This window comes from Phallusia mammillata, chromosome 4 (assembly GCF_965637545.1).
Source record: "Phallusia mammillata chromosome 4, kaPhaMamm4.hap1.1, whole genome shotgun sequence".
In the NCBI taxonomy this organism is placed as follows: domain Eukaryota; kingdom Metazoa; phylum Chordata; class Ascidiacea; order Phlebobranchia; family Ascidiidae; genus Phallusia; species Phallusia mammillata.
The window spans coordinates 27,052,743-27,073,327 of NC_137255.1; the positions used below are offsets into that span (position 1 = coordinate 27,052,743).

General features: G+C 39.5%; 1 protein-coding gene across 1 annotated transcript; it reads left to right on the top strand.

Annotated features, from left to right (window-relative positions):
- Positions 1-4,278: 4,278 nt before the first annotated feature.
- Positions 4,279-20,437, top strand: LOC145224323 (inactive tyrosine-protein kinase transmembrane receptor ROR1-like). Its single transcript, XM_080090792.1, has 19 exons — positions 4,279-4,479; positions 10,680-10,719; positions 11,458-11,507; positions 12,825-12,948; positions 13,755-13,927; positions 14,350-14,377; positions 14,499-14,641; positions 14,923-15,137; positions 15,472-15,672; positions 15,810-15,930; positions 16,008-16,192; positions 16,394-16,516; positions 17,044-17,154; positions 17,429-17,611; positions 18,005-18,183; positions 18,359-18,488; positions 18,596-18,715; positions 18,809-18,957; positions 19,037-20,437. Exons 1-19 carry the CDS (start codon positions 4,428-4,430, stop codon positions 19,887-19,889), a joined length of 3,180 nt encoding a protein of 1,059 aa, XP_079946918.1. The 5' UTR covers positions 4,279-4,427; the 3' UTR covers positions 19,890-20,437.
- The last annotated feature ends 148 nt before the right edge of the window (positions 20,438-20,585 follow it).

The window sequence follows — 20,585 nt, forward strand, 5'->3', positions numbered from 1 at the left end:
CGTTTGATGTTGACTAGAACTTTTTGGTAGTTTAAACCAGGGGTCCGCAAATACTTTTTGGTGCGACCCTAAAAAAATTGCTCTAAATTCTCGCGACCCAAGCACTTTGTTAGCATGTAGGTTTGTGAAAAATACTATTGTCAGTTGCTGTTTTCGCATAAAACAGTTGGTAAACGAACGTATTTATTCCAGCAAATAAGAACTGTGGGCTCTGTGTTGAGAACACAGCAAATCAATTCGAGGTTTAATTTGAGAGACGACAAGCCGAAGATCGTCCTCTACTTCTAGTCTTGATCTGTATTTGCTTTAAATATAAGATAGTGCAGAAAACGCATGTCTGTTTGCACAGGTGCGCTTAGCTTATTGCATTGTTACATAATACTGTGACAGTTACGTAGTCTTATGCAACAATGCAATAATAATCAAAAGTTTGAAAAAAAGCCCAAGTTGATTAATACTGTAGATGCGATACTTATATTCATGAGAAATTTAAAATATTTCGCGACCCAGCCCGGAAGGTCTCGCGACCCAAATTTGGGTCGCGACCCACTATTTGCGGACCCCTGGTTTAAACTACTACAGGAAAATCTTTAAGCTGTAAAACACAGTAACGCCCATGCGGGGTTAGAACTTTGGTATCAAGTTTGATAACTGTCTTGTCATGTCAGGCAAAACAAGACTTCAATTATTTTTTTTCACGGTGTTCCAACCCAGGAGACTACCGGGGACGAATCCCGATGAGGTTTTTTATGTCTGTATATCGGTCAGGCCCGCCGGACCATTCGGCCAAGTTCCTGCCCGCACTAACGAATTTACCCCCATTGATGGTTCGCAAGCGCCCCCTAACGACAGTCGTTTTTGACGTAGACGTATATTGGTTGTATTTTTTCACGGTGCTGTGATCTTCATAAAAAAAAAACACACGCAAAAAATAATACAATCATATTGTGTCAGTTATTTTCCATCAAACAAGTTTAAAAATTAGGATTTCATTTAGACTCTTTGGTGTAAGACAATTGATATTATGCCTGTGGAAAGTCCCCGATATTAATTGCAATTGAAACAGGATTGCATGAGGAAAAAATCTGGTCATTTAGTTGCTATTTTTTTAACTTCACTGTGTTGAATAATCTTCGATTGTGTCAATGTTTTTTTTTTCTGGAAATTTATTCTATGTTATCAAGTTCAGAAGGAAATAGATGATAAAAAATTATCTCGGCATTTTCATGAAGGCGTCAAGGTCAATATCAACGACAAACAGGAGATAAGGGTCATGCAACGTCTTATCGTAACCTAACGCCTTTTTATCTGGTGCAGTAAGCAAGGGGCTGTTCCCAAAATAAACAAGATCAACATGATTGACAGTTTTATCTCGACAACATCGGCAGGTTGGGTTTCTGACTCCATAAGGTTACTGCTAGTTACTTGTGCATTGTCAGTGCAAATTGAAATATTAAAAAAGAGCCTAAACTTTGGGACAACCCGACATTTTTCTGTCAAAAAGCGAAATAAATACAAATTAAAATCGAAAATAACTTTACATATACAATGGTTTTTTACCCAAATGCAAAACAAGCTTCCCTAGATTCCCGTCACGGGTTATGCACATGGCCACGCGTGGTTGATGGAGCGTGACGCAACCCTCTGTGCCGCACGGAACAGCTAAGCCCTTAAGACCGCTGCGGGTTGCCGGTTGCATGATAAGTACAGGCTGCTTTAAACCATAGAGGAGCCAACTTTAGAGATTTGAGAGTTAAATTCCAGCGTAAGAACACGGTTTATCGACTGGGTAACGTGCAATTGGTACCGAACGATTTTCGTGTCATCCATAGTGTATAGTTTTTACGCATATTTAGTCGGACTATACGAAATTATTTTGACTGGTCAGATACCAAAGTATTGTCACTACTGAGAAATTCCATTTTTGTGATCTAACTAAATATAAAAAAGTAAATTCTAGGTCTTGTTTAATGTTTTTACAATATGTAGATGCTGTGTTGTGCAGTTTGGTGCGTATAAAAGAAGATGTGCGCTTGCAACAATATTGTAAAATTCAGAATTGCAAAAAAATAAAAATCCCAGCTTTGTGCTTTAAACCCAACTCAATATTGACAAGGATTTTCACAACGACACCTGTTATTTCCTTTGGCACTTGGCAGATTTACGAGTGCAGCTGCGTCGGCCTAAACACCAATTTACTGTAATTGCTTTGGAGTATTACAAGCTTTTGACACAGAAAAGCATGTTTTTGAATCCACACACCAACGTAAGCGCATATAATTGCCACGTGATCGTTTTTAATGTCAGTTCATGTTGTATGGGCCTCGGTATTGGATTTTTTGATTAAATACTCTGATTCCAAAGAGAAAGTCCCCTATTTTATTGTCTTTTCTCGAAAAATACTTGACTTTCACTACATTGTAGCATTTTTAACACGATTTTAAATGAATTTTGCTGTTGTAAATTTGAAAACGAATAGCATATAGGCCAAGCGTTGCCCAACATTTATATTATTGATTTTTCAGTTTGATGAACGTAATGTCGCAGTAGGTTACCTGCATAAGAAGGTGAGTTCGAGGCTTTTCCCCCAACATGACATGTAAGCAAAATAGGCTCCCGCATTTCATATATCAAGCATCGGCGTTCGCGGTAACCAAATCTCATGCAAAGGTGTCACCTGCATGGAACGTGTAAATGAAATGCACAACAGGGCTGAGGTTTTCATTTGCTGACCTGGTGCATTTGTGAACAATGAATTGAGGTTGGTACTGCAACTTACAATTGTAAAGAACAATGTAGCTCCGACCTGCAACATATCATCTTTGTTGCAACCATGGTTCCGCAATTGTCAGAATTTCTGTATGTTCTGTGTACGACAAGTCCAAAGTGCTAAAATGTGTTTGTACTAAACGCTACGAAAGCTATTTGCTACCGACGTTAGCTGTCATAAAACTTAGTGGGTAAAACTAAAAACCATCTATGCCCACATAAGCCTGTTGTGCCTATAAGTGTCGAAAGTTTTGTTTAAACTATAGGCTTGCAGATTCTTTTCCTGCATTTCTTTGATAACTTTAACGATACGAAAATGTCTAAGATTAATTACAATTAAACAGACCAAAAATGATGTTTAGTTTCAATTAACCTGCCGTATTTTTAGGTTTAAAATTTAATCAACTAACATGGCAATTTTTTGTGTTTCAATTACAATGTAGAAATATTGAGGAAGTTTGGTTAAATCCGCAAATAAATCACGGATGTGTTTTGCAGAAAGAGGGCAATATAATTGTACACAAGTATTTAATTCCTTTGACATTGCACAAACACCGATAAACGGCCCAAACAACCACAGCGATTTGTCCCAAACGCGTTTCTATAGCAACATCATCTGGTACGGAATCCAGGGCCACCTAATAAAACAAACGGACAGCGATTAGTTGTTTACCTTGGAGCCTACTAATCGTACAGCTGACAACTGCAAACTCAAGATCCGCCCGAAACGAAGATAAACGCGCTAATTAGGCAAGACAAACCTGCTTAATGACGTCACAATCAGCGGCGTCGCAAAGTCAGCGATGCGCGAAAAAGTCCGTCGCTCCCTTTTTCTTCGTTTTTCGCTCGATCGCTATCAGAAACGTCGACTGTTAAAACCACGCACAGAAGGACAATTCCACATGCTACTGACTGATAAAGTCTGACTGCAGTGCATTGCAAGTAACATACCAGGCAAGCTGCTATAATAGGAATCGATGGTGCAGTCTGTAGTGTTGTTAAAACAAAACAGTTTAGTTGAGTTTTGGGAGGGCTAGGTTTAATTAGAAGCAATAAGGAGTGCGGATATAATTGAAGTGTGTTTTGTCTATGAACGAGAAATACGGTTTCCGCGGTGAGACCCAACAGGAAGCAAATTTATGCTGAGTTTATGAAATTTACCTGTAAGACTAGTCGATGAGTTTCAAACAAAGTAACTGTCTAGTAAACAGTGGTGTAAAAACAACAAGAGTAATTTCAATATGTTAACTTAATGTAGTAACATAAATCGTTAATTTTATTGTATGCATAAATCAGTTTATTTCATATAAAAAAGTAGTTAGTTGTTGTTCTTTTTAAAACATTTGAAGTCAAGTCGTTGATGCAGAATATGGAACTTTTTGGTCGTGTGCCCGCCGGATTAAGACTATCGCAGGAAAGGCAGTAGATTTTCGCGCACACGGAACACAGCTTGACATCTTTGTATGACTGCTGCGTGATACAGAGATCCGATCAACATGCTGTGAATTTACCAATGTCATCTTTATTTCACAGATAATAAAGTAGGGCTATTCTAATAACTTTCGATCACCAAAGACGTTGTTTTTTGACAAGAGAATACTGCAGTGCTGACTCTGCGGATATTTTATGCAAGCGCTGGTCCTGCTTTCGTGGACAAAATGTCAGGACTGAAGATGCATGTTCTATTGGTGATGATGCTCACTATAGCAGGTTAGTGAAAACGTTTTGTTGTTCTTAATTACACATTGTTCATGTGGTGTAATATTCACAGTTGTGGCTAAATTGTAAAAGATACGTTTTTCCTGATATAAACGTGCAAGAAAATTGTTAAATTTTCGAACAGTACTAATGCAGTAAACGCAATTGCCAATTGGGATGTCACAATGACCAATAGGACACTGTGGTTGGACAGTGTGCCATTTTGAGTCCACAGTTTAGGCAACGCACCTGGTTTGTGATGGCCTCAACCTGACATCGGGACAAATACCTACTAAACCTTGCGTAAACCTAAATTTTTCACCACAAAGAGGATTACTAAATCGCAGTTCTCTGCTTATCATGTGTTCACTGTAACTAGCGCGCATACGTCCGCTCGTGGTTGACATTTAGAGGATTGCGGCCTGATTTTTAAATGTGTTTTGTTTGGGACTGGTGGTGTACAGTGCAACCTATTGCCGATTGTGATAATGTCGTAGTGTCTTAACAAAACACTGCCACCTGGGTTCGACCGAACGACTACGTCCTTCTATTATCAAAATCCTAACCAAACAAAACTAGTATTTTTGTGGACATGTTAGTAATAACAAAACCAATATGGCGTTCTATGTTGGCAATGGTATGTATGAAATTTCACTTTTGTTGTGCAAATTTCATTTCCATTTTATAACTTGTGCTTGGAGCAAAAGGTTACACGTAAAATTTGTTTTATTTTTCTTCTAAATACAATGTTTAAAAACCGCCAGTTTATTTCAAAATCCTAATCCCCATGCAAGCAAAGGCAGGGGGAATGTTGACCTTAATCCGGTGTTTGCCAATTCGCACCAAGCGCCGTAGAATCGGACTCTTTTGTAAATTCCTTTGTTTCCTTCCCTGGTCCTTTTCCATTGTTACACACTGTTGACGAATTTTCACGTCAGGTGCCCACTTATTGTTTGTGACCTCACAATTAACAGCGATTTGTAATGGATTAGTGACGTACTTGATTGCGAATCGATGGCGCAGTTGATTCACAGGTTATTCTAGAATTAAGTAGCGCACTATTCAAAACAGAAAAAAAAACATTTTCCTGCGTGTGAGTATGAGTTTCTATATGTTTCGCTTTATTTACCAACCGTCAGTTCTACGTAAGAATCAGGACAATTTAATTGTTCTTTTAATACAATAATGCACTCCCCTTCAAATATATACCAATAAAAATAATATCTTTATGTACAGAAATGTCAAAAGCGACTCACAAAAATTTGGATTCCTTTAATGTAACTTTGCAACATTCAGTACTTAACCTAAATGTAAAGCATGCGGCATAACCGCAAGGCAAAATCTTAAGCATTTTCCATCCATGCAAAAAGCGAGACATGCCTCAAGGTTTGGACGCGTCTCACCCAACATACCTTGCCGCCAGAAACGCGTAACCTACACTTCGGTTTCTGCCCTAAGCGGAAACGCACAAGCGCCAGTAATTAGTTGGCTACCATTAGAGCTCATACTAACTTTCTTTCAACCTAAAACTTTTACCTACACCGTAACATTGAGTTCTGACGTGTTTTGGCGGCTACAAATTATGTCAACATGTTATGGGTGTTGTCTTCTGTCTGTTGACTGATGTTTAGCTTGTGATGTGGTCCTTTGGCGTCAGCAATCTGCGTTTAATGGGAGGCAAATTTATTCATTTTCTCTGTGCAAAGGAAGTTTTGCTAGCGGCTATGTTTGGTTGCTACGCTTAAAAGACATCTTTTCGCGCATAAAACTAAACGCATTAGCAATTTAATTGTCTCCCAACAATGGGTGTGTTAGTTTCGAACTCGTGCATTGTTAGTTAAAAATGATAATGGTGAAGCACTGTATCTGCGTAATTATGAAGCACCTCATGAAGGAAGACGCGTTTTCCAAATTAGATTCGGTCACTTTTCGGCTGCTTATAATTACTGGAGCGTGTCGCCTATTGGGGAAGGAAAGACTGTTAAAAGAGCAGATGGCATTCACTCTGTGTCTGGCGGCTGATGATCAAAATAACCTCAAAAAAAGTAAATATCCCTTTCCTGCGTGCCGAGCCGGATAGCAATGCGCGGTAGCTGAAAAGAAGCTAGCGATTGTTTACATAATCATGGCCAGCAGGCGACTGGATGTTTAAATAGCTGTGTTCTAAAAAATAGTCCAAAACAAATACGATTTAGATTGTTGATGGCATAGCAATAAATGCGCGACCAAACGAAATTAAATAAACAACGCATGCTGCTGTTTTCAACCCTAACATACCCTGCTAAGCAATAAATGCAAACCAGTATAAAGATATTGATTGGATATAATTCCATACACCTCTCGTATGAGTAACACCATCTCGTGGTTTCAAATGTTTAGACTTGTGGTTTGCGGAATTTCTATTGAGAATGAGTCGAACCGAATTAGGAACCCTTTGGTTCTTGGTCGTATTTGTGTTTAAAATTAGGCGGTAGCAATTTTTACATTAGCGCTGTGTGCATGGACGGGGATGCCAAGTTTAAGTGAAAAAGCCATGATTCTAAGCTAATGTCTAATAGCAAAACACAACACGCCAACTTGAACAGTAGCTTGATTAAGAGCAACCTAACCTGTCAGAACAATCTAAACTAAATACGTGCTAGTGCATTGATGACATTATGTGTTCACTATTTATAAGACGCCTACTTTTCTACATTTTTGGGGTTTCTAATCAACCTTTAACCAATTAGGACACCTATCCGACTTACAACTAGCGCATTTTGTATCCCCGAATGTCGCATTTAAAGTAAATATTGCACGCAATCAATGCAATAAGTTTTGCTGGTTGTGCAGTATGTCCGTTGTCGCCATTTAATGGAAATTGAGTTGGCCTGAAAAGTGGAAACCGAATGAGTAATTATCACCGGGCCTACATTCCTCAAGCACTTGTACACGAGGATGACTGCCATTATATTTTGGCAACATTAAGACCTCAAGATGAGAACGTCAAACTTCTACGCCTCGGGGCCGCGTTTGCATCTAAGACTACGCTTCCTTGCAGCGTTTTAAGTTACGCGGATTTTTGAAATGTTGAAATTTACAATTTACACTTACACTTTTACACTAAGTGTAAATTTACACTTCCCCAAAAACGTGATAAAAATTGCAAGCATTGATGTCATTTATCTGTTTCAACAACATTTCTAAAAACTGTATTTTTTGAAATATTCAATTAAGTGTATTTGTTGAAAGTAGTTTAACCCAGCCTGTCTGTGACAAAAAATATAAACTCATTATTTCACGTTCATAGTATAGTGCAATAGCCGAAATGTCAAAGTGATTTGGAATTTTAATAGCGGTCACAAATCTGTACTGACCATTGTGAATGCCTCAAGGCATCGCATTGGGCCTCATTTGTTTACATTCCAACGTCCCTTCGTTATCCACTTGTAACATGTACGGGTCAAGGTAAGCTTCGGTTGTTTGCAACATTGTATCGCAGTCGAAAGTTAAAACAAGCATTGTTTAAGCCGACATGCTGGACAATCTCATTCAACACAACGCCATTTTTGAGCTCAGACCCCACGCAAAGTTGGTAAAAGGCGTAAATTGTGGAAACTTATACGTCCTCTGGGGTATGGTGGCGTTGGCTGTATTGGTGTAATTACCTCTTTTTCTTTACTATTCAATTTTAAAGCCCTATGGTACATGTATATTTACCAAACAATTATTGCCCATGTGTTGTTTTGCTTACTCCCGCAACGCAAGTTTAACCGACAACAACACTCATAAATATCTTAACAACCATATGTCGTTTGTTACGCAAGAAGCGTCGCGGCCACAACAAACACACGTCGCTATTTGATTCCGTTCTGCATAATGCATTTGCGTACAAAATTAATATCCCCCATAAGGAGTAATCCGTTCACATGCTCAAAACCACGTCAAGACGACAGAAGGTGGCTTGGCCGTGCCGCCAAAAAACCGCTTAATACCTGATTAAACCAGTTTTTGTGCCGCTGTATTGCGGGGTCGGGCATACTAATTAATGTAGTGCATCTGGAAATGGACTCTCTGTCTTTTTGCGGGAATCGCGACGCGCTAATCACAGATTAACCTTGCAAACTGTTCCTTTGTTAAATGATTCGGTCCGCCGTTGGGTCGCCAGTGGCTGCGGTCTTCTAAATGTCAAGTGAAAGTGTTGAGATTCGTAATTTGAGAAGTGTTTTGTAAATTGGCTAGTGTGAGAAACTATCTTCTTGTGGTGTGTGGCTGTACACCCAGGGCTTAGCCCATGGTTTTAGAAATCGGTAATAGACAAAATTACTTTGGTTTTAGCTATTTAGACGTTCAGCTTTGTTAATTTTTGGGATAAAGGTCAACAACTTTTTAAGTGTTAAGGTTTTAATTGAATTATTCTTGAGCAACGAAGTTAGCGGAATTTAAGCGGAAGCTAAAAAGACACAAACAGCAATATAACACCACTCACAAAATATAACCGCTCTATTTCACGCTTACGTTGTTTTTTGCAAACCGTAGTTAAGCACAGAACCTATACAGGGGTAAAAACAGGGTTGATGATGTCGTGCCACCTCGCCCCACTGCCATCCTGGTATTTAGCGTCCCTTTCCCCCTCGGCTTCATGTTCTACTTGTTTTTTTGCGCCAGGACGCACTCCATTTTCTGGGTAAAAATCCTAACCCTCTGTTATGCAGCACAAGACTTACGTCATCGCTTGTCGAACACCGAGAACCCGTTTAAATGTTAACGAGTTGGTGTGCTTCCATTTGTGGTTTCGACTGATGGGAAACACTGTTTGCAAAGTGCCGGGTTACATACCTACTGTTGGAAACCATTGCACTGCTACTTTAGAGCCAATATGTTCCCACGTGTATATGGTTTTTGTGTCACCTCAAAAGACTGGGCGTGGTTTGTGAGCTGTCAAATCCAACACTAGAAATGTTTCGTGGTTTTATGTCTGAACGCTTGTCAAAATTGTGGCTAGGTTCCAATTGTGGCGAAACTAAACACGTTTTGCCCTATACTACTTTAAATCTAAACCTGTCATTACTACCAGCTTAAAACTAAAGGATAAAGTTTTAAAACAAGGAATCTTCTGGTTACAACCGTTGTTTAATAACTGAGCCAGGCTTTGCGTTTTAACTATCAATTTAAAGAGTTAAACCGTTGTGAAATTTTCCCATCTGGATTAGGGTCATAAACATCGTTCTTTTGTGTCCTCCTTCAAACATCATCAATATTTCACGATGTCAAGAACAAGTGTTTGATCCGTTCATTGTGATGACGAGTTGTATAATTTAATGTAATGTTCGAGTTGTTGAAGACTGCTACCTTACATTACAGAACGCCTTACAGAAATATCTTCTCAGACAAAATATTCTTATGGTGATATGATTGTTACGTTTTGATGAAAAATGTGCGCAATCCTTAAATCTGTACATTAGTGGTACTACCAATTCGAACTGGAACCACGGATTTTTGACAACGATATAATTATCCTGTGTTTGTGTGTACGTTTGCACATCATTTAAACATCCTTAAATCTAAGCAAGAAATTGCCATGTCGGTTTTAAACCCGTATGACATAAGAGTATATCTTGTTTAACAACCAAGATAATACCAGGATCCAAGACATACACATGATAGGAGAAATATGTTATTGGAAAAGTTTGAAAACGTTGGTTCAGTAGCGTGTCATACTACTATTAATTGGCAATCTGTCGCCATGTTAGATGCTCTAACTTTCAAACAAACTTTCGCTCTGTGCTATGCTATGTGTGCTTATCCAGCTCGCGCCGACAGGTAGCTTCGATTAATGGTATTTGCATAACGGCCCCCTCCCTTTCAAGCCCGTTTGTTCCCAGCAAGGCGCGCTTCTGTGACGTAACAAACGCCCGCAACGTAAAATATAGTGTTGGTAGATTCGTCGATTTGTCAGACGACTCGTGTTTGATCTGGGAGCGCCGAAAAAGGTGCCCTAATGACGTCATGTTAGTCTGGGGGCTGTGATAAACGAGAGGTGATGATCATGCCCCCATTTACCTAGTATCTCGACTCTTTTGTTGTTTTTGGATAAATTAGCATGCACGAGAAGACGAAATTATTCATACGTATGCTAAACTTTCCCGATTTTATGTACTGCAACGAAATGACCTTACACGACCTTTTCCCGAATATAATTGACCTTTAATTACATTTCATTTGTTTTGCAGATATCACAATCGCCTTCTCAACTTCTTCCCCCACAACAAGGTACGTGTTTTCGGTGTCAGCATATCCAGTGTGACGTCACAATACCCTGTTCGTCACCGCCCTCGCAGTGTTGTGGACGTAACAGTTCGAATTGCGGGGAATGTTTGCCCAAAGTCAAGACGATAATCGCTTAATCAGGTCGCGGTTTTTGCGGCTGACAAGACACTTGTTCATAATTGCTGGAATTTCGCTCTGGCCCTTAATCGCTTTTCCTGTCGTGTCCGCATGACGTAGGGTAGCCACGGTAATTGGTGGGATTCTGTGCATTAGGATTTGTCGCTAGGAAATGCCATCAAGCTTGTTTGGGTTGAAATTCTTGAGTACTTCGTGCTTAAAACTAGAATGTCGCGACTGCTTTTCCGTTTCACGGCTGATGCACTTCGTATGCGGTATTTGAAACCTGATAATTTGCCATGGTCTGGAAAATAAGGGTTTTTCGACCATTCTTTGTTGTTGGGTTGTGTAAGGCTCTTGCGACAAGTTTAAGCTCTGTACAAGTTAATTTTCTCAAAAACGTGACCATATTATGATAACGCTGTAAGAATTGATGTAACGAATAAGTGAAAGTTAAATACTCGAGTAATTGTTAACATAAGTTTTTGTATACCAACGCAAATAAAAATGCTGTTACTGATGGACAATACCAGTTTTGTCGTAAGGTTTTGCCATAAATAGATCAAGGCCCCCAAAACTGCCACCCAACAAGCCAAACTTACGCAACCGTGTTTATTTTCACAGCGACGAAGAGGTTGCCTCGTTGTTCGGCGATGCAGAACCGGAAGATACGGGTGAGTGAGCATGAAAGAGTCGGATTTATCTTCGCAATGCAACACTACTTTACATTGTCCATCATTGGCCAAACAGAACCACTGTCCGCTGGCATAATAACACATTCATGCGTTTATGGATTGTTTGTTATTTTATCCTAATTTCATTTTAAACTGAATTATTATCGGGCATTGACCTGAAGTTATTTTTTCTCCCTTTTTTGCCTCTTTGTCATTACGGCCGTGACTTCGTTAAGCAAATATAGGTTTAATTGTGCTTCTGTGTTTATTATACCGACAAAGTTTGTACTTCGCTAAAAGAGAAACTCTCTTTAATGTTGGTTCTACTCTGCCGGATTTAACAAGAGATACGATCTACAACTATTTCTGTTTGACAATCGATAACAAGACGCGATAATATCATAACATTAGGTAATGATTTATGAATGAAATCGATAAGTTCGATGCAGATGAGCGATATTTAATTATCGTGGTGCGATATTTGTTGCTCTCATGGGATTTATCATGTGTTTTGAAACCAAAAATAGTTGAAACAAATTTATTTCTCAAAACAAGTGTTTACTTTTGAAAAAGAAACAAACAATTAAGTTCACATTTGTTCCCGAAGTCGTAAAAGTGTCTTTAAACAGCTAAACGCATTGAACAACTGGAAATGGTAGTTAACCGGTACAGTGGTAAAATAATGACTAATACCGGCCATCGAGGCATAGTGTATGTTGTGTACATTGGCATAAGCACGTCAAACGGTCTAGTTACGCACAATAAGTGGGTAGTTGACTCTGCCTTGGTGTCAATCCCGCCAACAACAAACCTGAATACGACTCTACGACTGAACGCTGACTTTCAATCCAATAACTTAATTCAATGACGCGGTGCCAATATTTTGACAAACCCAACTGGTATGATTTAGCTATTGTTGATCGGATACGAGCTATGCCGATGCTCCATACGATTTCTATGGCGTCGCAGCTTTCCTGAAGGGCCATCGAAGCGACGATATCAATAGAATTGTGTTGTTTTGTGCGCTGTGGGAAAGTTGTATTGTCGCCAGCAATGTTGACGCGATTTCGTCTCGGAGACCGGCCCGTTAGAAAATCTAGGGATTAGGATTTGTGGATTTTGCGCTGGCTTTTCGCTGTCTGAATCACACCAAACATCATAATCCCTGTCGGATAAATTTCCATTCTCTCTGAAAGATTATTACTTTTCAACGCTCAGATGCCTACCTTTAGCGTCTCATGGGGGCTTCAAAAGACCAGCAAGTAAATTGGGTCGAGTAAACTTTGTTAAAGTTTGATATTTATGTTTTTACTTCAGATGAACAAGAACCCTTTCTTCGTATTACGTCACCACTACGTAACGTCAGCGTGACGTCAGGCGGAAAATTGGTGTTGAGATGCAAAGTTGAAGGCTATCCTAAGGACCCAATGAATTTTCAATGGTGAGACATAATATCAAGTTTGTTATTGAGCATTTTCGACCACTTCTATATTACTGCAGTAGCACATGAAAGCCTAAAGTACATTACCAACGAAATTGTTTGCAAAGCTGTTTAAAAACTTGTTTAACATCTCACCGTGTATTAGTTTTGCGGCTTTCCAGCCAAATTGCTTTTTCCAAGGGCCAAAAACGATAAGTAAAGTGAAATGAGTATTTGTAATTGGCGGCACCCTTTGCTATTTCACCTTTCAAATATTAAACAGAAGTTAAACACCAGCGTCCCTCGAAACCACTTCAGTACAAACCATCAACCCTATCCCTAATGTCCTTTTACGTCAAATGAAAAGGGATGTCAGTGTGAAATAAGGAAGGACAGGCGTTGATGGCGTAAAACACTAGAAGAGCCGATGTTTAATTGCGACTCTCTTCCACAAAATGTCGTCCGAGCGAAAGTAAATTATAACCTCGCGTTAACTTTGATGCGGTCTTCGCTTCAAGGCGAGCCAATCGCCACGTTCTCGTGTAACCAATTACGTCTGCGCACTGGCTCTTCTCTGTGTAATAACCAGGCGAGACCGGATGTAACGACAGTGCGGATTTTGAAAGAAAGGTTTTAGCGCCATCTAGCATATCTCGCACAAACTAAAGCCTACACGCAACAAAGTTTGAAACTGTAAACCTCTAAATCACTTTAGTTTTAATGAGCTACCCAAAATATAGAAATGCATAAAAGTTGTAGGTTTAACGTGTTTTTTTACAATTTTTACTTTGTTGTCGTTTTCACTTACATTTACCGTGGCTGTACAGGTACAAGGACAACCGTCTGGTTACTAGTGACAACTATGCAATCATGGACAAACCCACATTTTCACGTCTGAAAATCGACTCGGTTTATTCTCTGGATTCTGGGTTGTACAGATGTGAGGCTTCCAACGGACAAAGAAGAGTTTCAAGTCAAGCATACGTAACAGTTTCTTTCGGTAAGTTCCGTGTTTTAGAGATGTTTAATTAGCTAAACAATCGCAAACTAGTCTTAAAACACAAAACCACAGCTTTTACCACTTAAACAACTTTAAAATCTTTGCCTACATGTTAAAACTCAGATGTAAAATCCCAAGATATTCATTTTGACCTTTAAACTGTTTTTAACCTTCACGTTCAAAGTCCGATTGGAACTATAAGTGCTTGTCACTGCTTGCGACAAATGCGTTTGATAAATAGCAGATCTAGTCACGCTATAGTATTTGCTTGGGATGTATGGATGAGTTACTTGTGGTGAAGCGTTTCTGGGTTACTTGGGTCAAACGTACCTTGTTATTTAGAAGCCAAAGTTTAGTTAGGGGTACATGAAACATGAAGTTAGGGTACAATTTCTAAGCTTTTGATTTTTTTGTATTTGCAGGAAGGCCACCTACAGTGAAACCAATTTTGTAAGTACTTTTACAATTTTTTTTGCCAAATCTGTCTTTAAATTCTCGTTTCAAATGTCATTGTTGACGCAATACGTGACTGTTTACTTGGACTTAAAGCATCCATTTCTCGCATTTTCAGGAATGAAAAATACCAAGGAAAGTGTGAGACTTATTCTGGTGAGGTTTGTCAATCGATTCTGGCCGGGAAGAGTATTTACGTCGATCCTTTTGTGGCTCAAGAAAACCTGGAAGAATCTCTGAAGACAGCTCTAAGTAAACTATGTAAGTCCACCAGCTGGTTCAACTTTGTCTCATGACGATTTCCGGCTAGCTCAAATACTCATGCTTTTGTACCAGTTTTACAGTATTTTATCTAGTACAAGATTTTTCCATTCTACTCGACAAAAAATAAATTAGCATGACTTTGAAATTACACATACGTTTGTGTAATAAATTTGATTCTGACTTACAATTTTTTTAATATTTGCAATGTAAGGTGAAACTACTATTTATAGGTATTTCAAATTTGTGGTACTCTTTTTAACATCGTTTTTGTTATTTAGCTGCTGAAGCGAGCGGAGTTTCGGAGGAATGTATGCTGTACGCTTACCCGACATTCTGCAACTTCGTCTTTTCATCTTGCGAATACACAACCGATCTTCTGACCGGTAAAAAGAAAGCCAAGGAAATCCGCCTCTGTCGTGAAGATTGTGAACTGATGAAATATGATGTGTGTCGAAATGACTTGAAGAAAAGCACATCCGACTCCTTTCTCATGGTAAGCGATATAACCATAAACGAAATCTTCAAATAAGTCAAAATTAGACGCAAAATTTTGTACAATTTCGTTACGAACACTCTCGGCTTGTTTTTAGAACATTTCAAGAACACGTCCCTTCGATTTGAATTGAAGAAATATTGACTAAATTACCTTTAAAACTTTGCAATGTTAAATTTATGTTGATAAACATAAGTATTTTACACATTGGTTGCATCAATATGACCATAACGGTTGTCTAATTCAATCAGGATAAAGATTTGTAGAAAACAAGTTATAAACCCGCTTGCTATGCAGTTTTATAGCGTTTTAAACTTGTCGTGTAACGTTATAGACAATTTTCCACGGAGCGAATTGTACCAACCTTCCTGCCACCAACTCAAACGACGGAGAATGCATCAAGGTTGGACTGCCAAAAATCATCAACAAGGAACACACGTGCTACAAAAAAGACGGTAGCGACTACAGGGGGACTGCAAACCGTGCCCAAGGAGGCAGAACCTGTCAAGAATGGCCACTAAAAGACGTCAAGAAGGTACAATTATTTTCCGCTATAACTATAAGTGATGTATTTCGACTTTTAACAGGCGCTAAAAAATCGCATATTTGTATAATACACAATACTTGCTGTTAAGAATGATTCGATCAATAACTGTGATGTTTTTTTTTCAGTACCCAGAGTTGGCTGGGGGTCACAACTACTGTCGTAACCCTGACAACGAGAAGAGCGCCCCGTGGTGTTACGTGGATAGTCGTTATCGTCACAAAGTTGTGTGTGAACTGGAAAAATGCTGTACGTATATATATGTGCATACCTTTCATTTTGTTCTATTTGAAACAATATTAAAACGATGTTATTTCTGTATATAGCTTCCAAATCGTCCAGCGGATCCGATATGATTGTCATCTTGATTCCGAGTGTTTCAATTCCATTTGTGCTTGCTTGTATAGCTGTTGCATTTTGTGTGTGTCGGAAACGAAGAGGTCGCAAAAATAACGCGCCGACGAAAGCTCGTAACACACAAAACGAAATTCCGCTACTCGTCAAGTCCAAGGTTAGTTGGAAGTTTTGCAAACAGCTCCCTGTTTAATATTTTTGTTTTCAATTTCGCCTAAACTCTTTCCAAAAGAAATTATACTGCTGTAGTAAAAGTGGTTGATGTAAATGGTAGAAATTTAGTTTCATGTTGAACAATAGTATGTATGGCGCAGTGGGTGTTTTTTAACACATTTTAAATTCCATCCATTCTGTACAGGCTAAAGTGCCCGACTTGCCTTCCAATTCAGTCCAACTTCTCAACGAAATTGGCGACGGACAATACGGGAAAGTATACAAAGGCAAAGTTCTTCCCAACCCTCTCTTCAGCACGAATTTCGCGGTAAGAACTTTACTAAAGGCGAACTTGAACTAGTAAACACCTCAGCTAGTTGAACCAGCTATAAATCAGTTGTGTAAGGACTTGAACGGTCCAGGTGGCAGGGTTTAGGCCCTAAGCCCATAATCACGGGTCATTTGAGCTCTTTCAGCTATTATCCACTACAAGTGGCGTTCGTTTAGTAAATAGGGGACTGTTTTGGGACGAGTCTCACTCCCACGGGGTTTGCATTAAAACCGCTTCAGAAATTCAGGTTTTAAGTTGTGAAAAACTACTGGACGAATGGGTGAAAAAACTTGGTGTTTGATTTTGACATATATATGAACATTGTTTTGACTTTTTCAAAATTGGTGATTTAAAAAAGTGTATTTAATATTCCAAGGCCATATGTTGAAAAAATCGATTTGTTTATTTGTTTATTTTTTCTTCAGAGTTTTTTTTCAAAAATCGTAACTTGTATGCTAAATTTAAGTCAAAAATAACTTTAAAACAAGTCAGCACGATATAAACATCCAACTTTGTCGTCACAGGTTGCAGTGAAAACCTTACGCGAGGGATCTTTGCCTCAACAAGCCGAGGACTTTCAACGTGAAATTGATGTTTTTGCCGAACTCCAACACGAAAACGTCGCATCTCTGAAGGTAACCAAAATGCCTACAACATACAAAACTATCAAATTTTCAAACATATAATAAAAGTGAATAGTTCATCTCCACTGTTTTAATAATATTACCCCCATCTCTTATAACATTGCATAATACAACTCGCATATTAATTGCCCGGAAGGCTGTTTATCTTTGCTCTTTACGTTGTTTACATAGTTAGAAAGCAATGTTGGGTTTGCTGGTTTATCTACATTATGTATTTTAAACATAGTACCACAGCTTGAAATAACCCGATCTCGTTGTCACGTAGGCGATTGTGACGCAATCCAGTTTACGTTGTATGATATTCGAATACACGAACGGTGTTGATTTGCACGAATATTTGGTGATGCATTCTCCACAAGCTGATTTTGCTAAACCACCCATAAGCAGCGCCAGCAGTCATGCTTCTTCTACTATTGACCACACCGATTTTGTGCGCATGGCAATACAGGTAATGTTGCATTATACAACAATAAACTTTTTCCTGCTAGACCTATGTTAAACAAGTCGGTCTGTTATTCAAGAACTGTTTGCTGCCTTTAATTTAGCAGTTCAGTATAAAGGCTTGGTACTCTTAAGGCAAAACGATTGGATAACTTGCCGATGGTCCACTTTAGAGCAAAATTATACCTTTATCTGTGTTTACATGTTGTTTTTTTTTTGTACAAGAGTCTTTACAATAGATTTTGAAACAAAAGATTGTCATCTGAAGGAAAATTAGATGGTTTTCCACTACAAAGCGATAAAATGTCATAGTTTCTATCTTTGCGTGCCCTTTGATGAAAAAATAAAGCTGCAAAGATTACTGATCAACAAAGAAACTAATCTCCTTTACAACCTTTAGGTGGCATCCGGAATGGAATATCTTTCAAGCAACAATTTCGTGCATCGAGACGTGGCTTCCCGAAATATTCTCGTGTGTAGTTCCTTGGATTTGAAGATCAGTAATCTTGGTGTGGTTCGCGATTCATATTTGTCAAGTTATTATCGCTCCCCGCAAGGTGGTCAACTTCTCCCGATCAGGTGTGTATGATGTCTATGGTCGTAATATGATCTTTATGTGAAGTTAGATTTAAACATTTTTAACAACAAATTCCAAAAATCGGCGATTTCTTAATTTTGGCACAACACAAGCAAAATGCAACTATTCAAGTTTTTTTTGAAACTTTTTAACAACAATTCAATTTTATTTTCAAAGGTGGATGGCACCAGAGTCACTTCAGAACTGGCAATTCTCAAATAAAAGCTCAGTTTGGTCATTTGGTGTTCTGCTTTGGGAAATGTTTTCCTACGGAATGCAACCTTATTGTGGATACAACAACCATGAGGTAACAATATTATAACTTCACAAAGACATTTAAATATTCAATAACCAAACACTTAATAAAGTCTGTATAGTAAACATTTGTCTGATGTGTTTAAATTTTCCTCAAAGGTCCTTGAGATGATTTCTCGACGTCAACTTCTAACTTGCCCTGATCAATGTCCAGCCAAGGTTTACTCACTCATGCATGAATGCTGGTTCGCCCAACCCTCACAACGACCTTCATTCAAGGTGAGAACTCGGTTACAACATTAAACCATTTCTCACTTATTTAAAAACTTCATTATGTTACGGACCATTTGACGGCAAACTTCATTTTTTCAGGATTTGCGAGCCAAACTTCAGGGCTGGGAAGGCTCATCAACTGGACGTGTGACGTCACAATTGGCACAGGGAATTCACCGTCAGCTTGCGACTGTTATGAGGGACGGACCAAACCAATATCCACAATATACTTCACAAGGCAGCAGTCTGTAAGTAGAACTTCTTCCTAAACAATGTTAACCACAAATGCTTTGAAATAACATTTTATCATCTCATTTCTATTTGCAGTGGCGGAAGTAGCGGTATGACGTACAGCTCAAATCTCCAAGGCCCCACCCCGTCCCCGCCCCCAACCTACGTCAGTAACATTCCACTTCCCAATTCATCAGCTTCTACCTTTATGACATCACAGCAGCCGTTGCCCCCCAACGTGAGCCCCTCCTCCCAGCAGTTTTTCTCCTCCCCCGGAACCAACGTGTCTTACCCCAACGCAGCCCCAGTAAACCCCTACCAGGGTGGGTATCAGCCCCCTGTGTCGACCGGTGGGGTGTACGGCGAGGGTTACCAACCCCAGATGCAGCAATACTCGCAGTACAACCAGCGTAAACCGCAGAACTACAGGAAAGGTCCCCCGTCTCACAGCAGCCTGGGTAGCAGTAGTTCTTCATCTCGGGAATACACTCCAGTGAGACCTCAGTACATCCAGCAAGCCGGCTACAGTGACACGTCATCATACGAAGTGCCTCAACAGCATCACCATGCGTCGTACGGGCAGCACGTCAACCGCCCACTGAGTGGCGTTATGGAGACTGAAAACGACGAAGAAGACGCCGCTGCCGAAGAGGAATACTACCACAAGCAACCACAAAACGCTGAAAACGAACCACTCACGGTTACCGCCGCGCGAGTGAACAATGGAAAGGAAGGAAAAGTCGTTTCACCGACTGGTCACTTTCCCGAGGTCGATTCCTCTGACATGTCGACGTCCAGTATGAAAGCCACGTCATGTGACTCGGGACTTCCCCCAGAAGACGTTGAAAACCACATGGTAGACCCAAAGACCCCCTTGATGGGCAGGGGACAGCCCCGAAACTTGAGCCGCACCCCAGTTCGCGTCTCGACTCCTCGAAAGTTCGTGTAAACAGCGCCACCACGCGATCCTAAAATTTCAAACTTGGTCACGTGTCTTCGACGGAAGTTACATCATACGAGTGGATGAGTGCTGAGCCACGCGGGAAGAGACGTTACCGGGTCTAAAGGTCAAGCGCTCGAGTTATTGACAATTTCGTTGCCTTCGTAAAAGTCCATGCAATGACGTCATAATTACGTCGTCATATTATTCTGGATGTTGAAGCATGTTTTTTTGATAAAACAATTTTTTGGTTTGGTAAAATGAGCGGTTGAACGAAATTACTGAACTTTCTATTTATGTCAAATTTTACCTAATTTTAGTTTTCACGGACTTATTTCCGTTTTGTTGCTTTACTTTTATTTGTAAGCAGGAGACACAAAAATGTTTTAATTCTTATCATCTCTCGGTTGACCCGATCGCCACACTGTGCAAATCGAACATTTTTTCTGCTTTTTGTGCAGCAACGTTTTAACCACCCTAACCACCGCGTGTACATTTGCCGAAACGAACATGCTCAGTTCATGGCGCAGTTTAAATAAACGGATGATACTAAACTATCTAACCATATTTCAAAGTTCGATTGCCTCAAGTTCTCCAAAGGTAGAATATTTTTGAATTTTTCTTTTTTCAAAACTTTTTTCAAAGTTTCAAAGTAGTCATGATTTGACTTTCCCTAACAGCAAATCAAAACATTAATTTCCACAA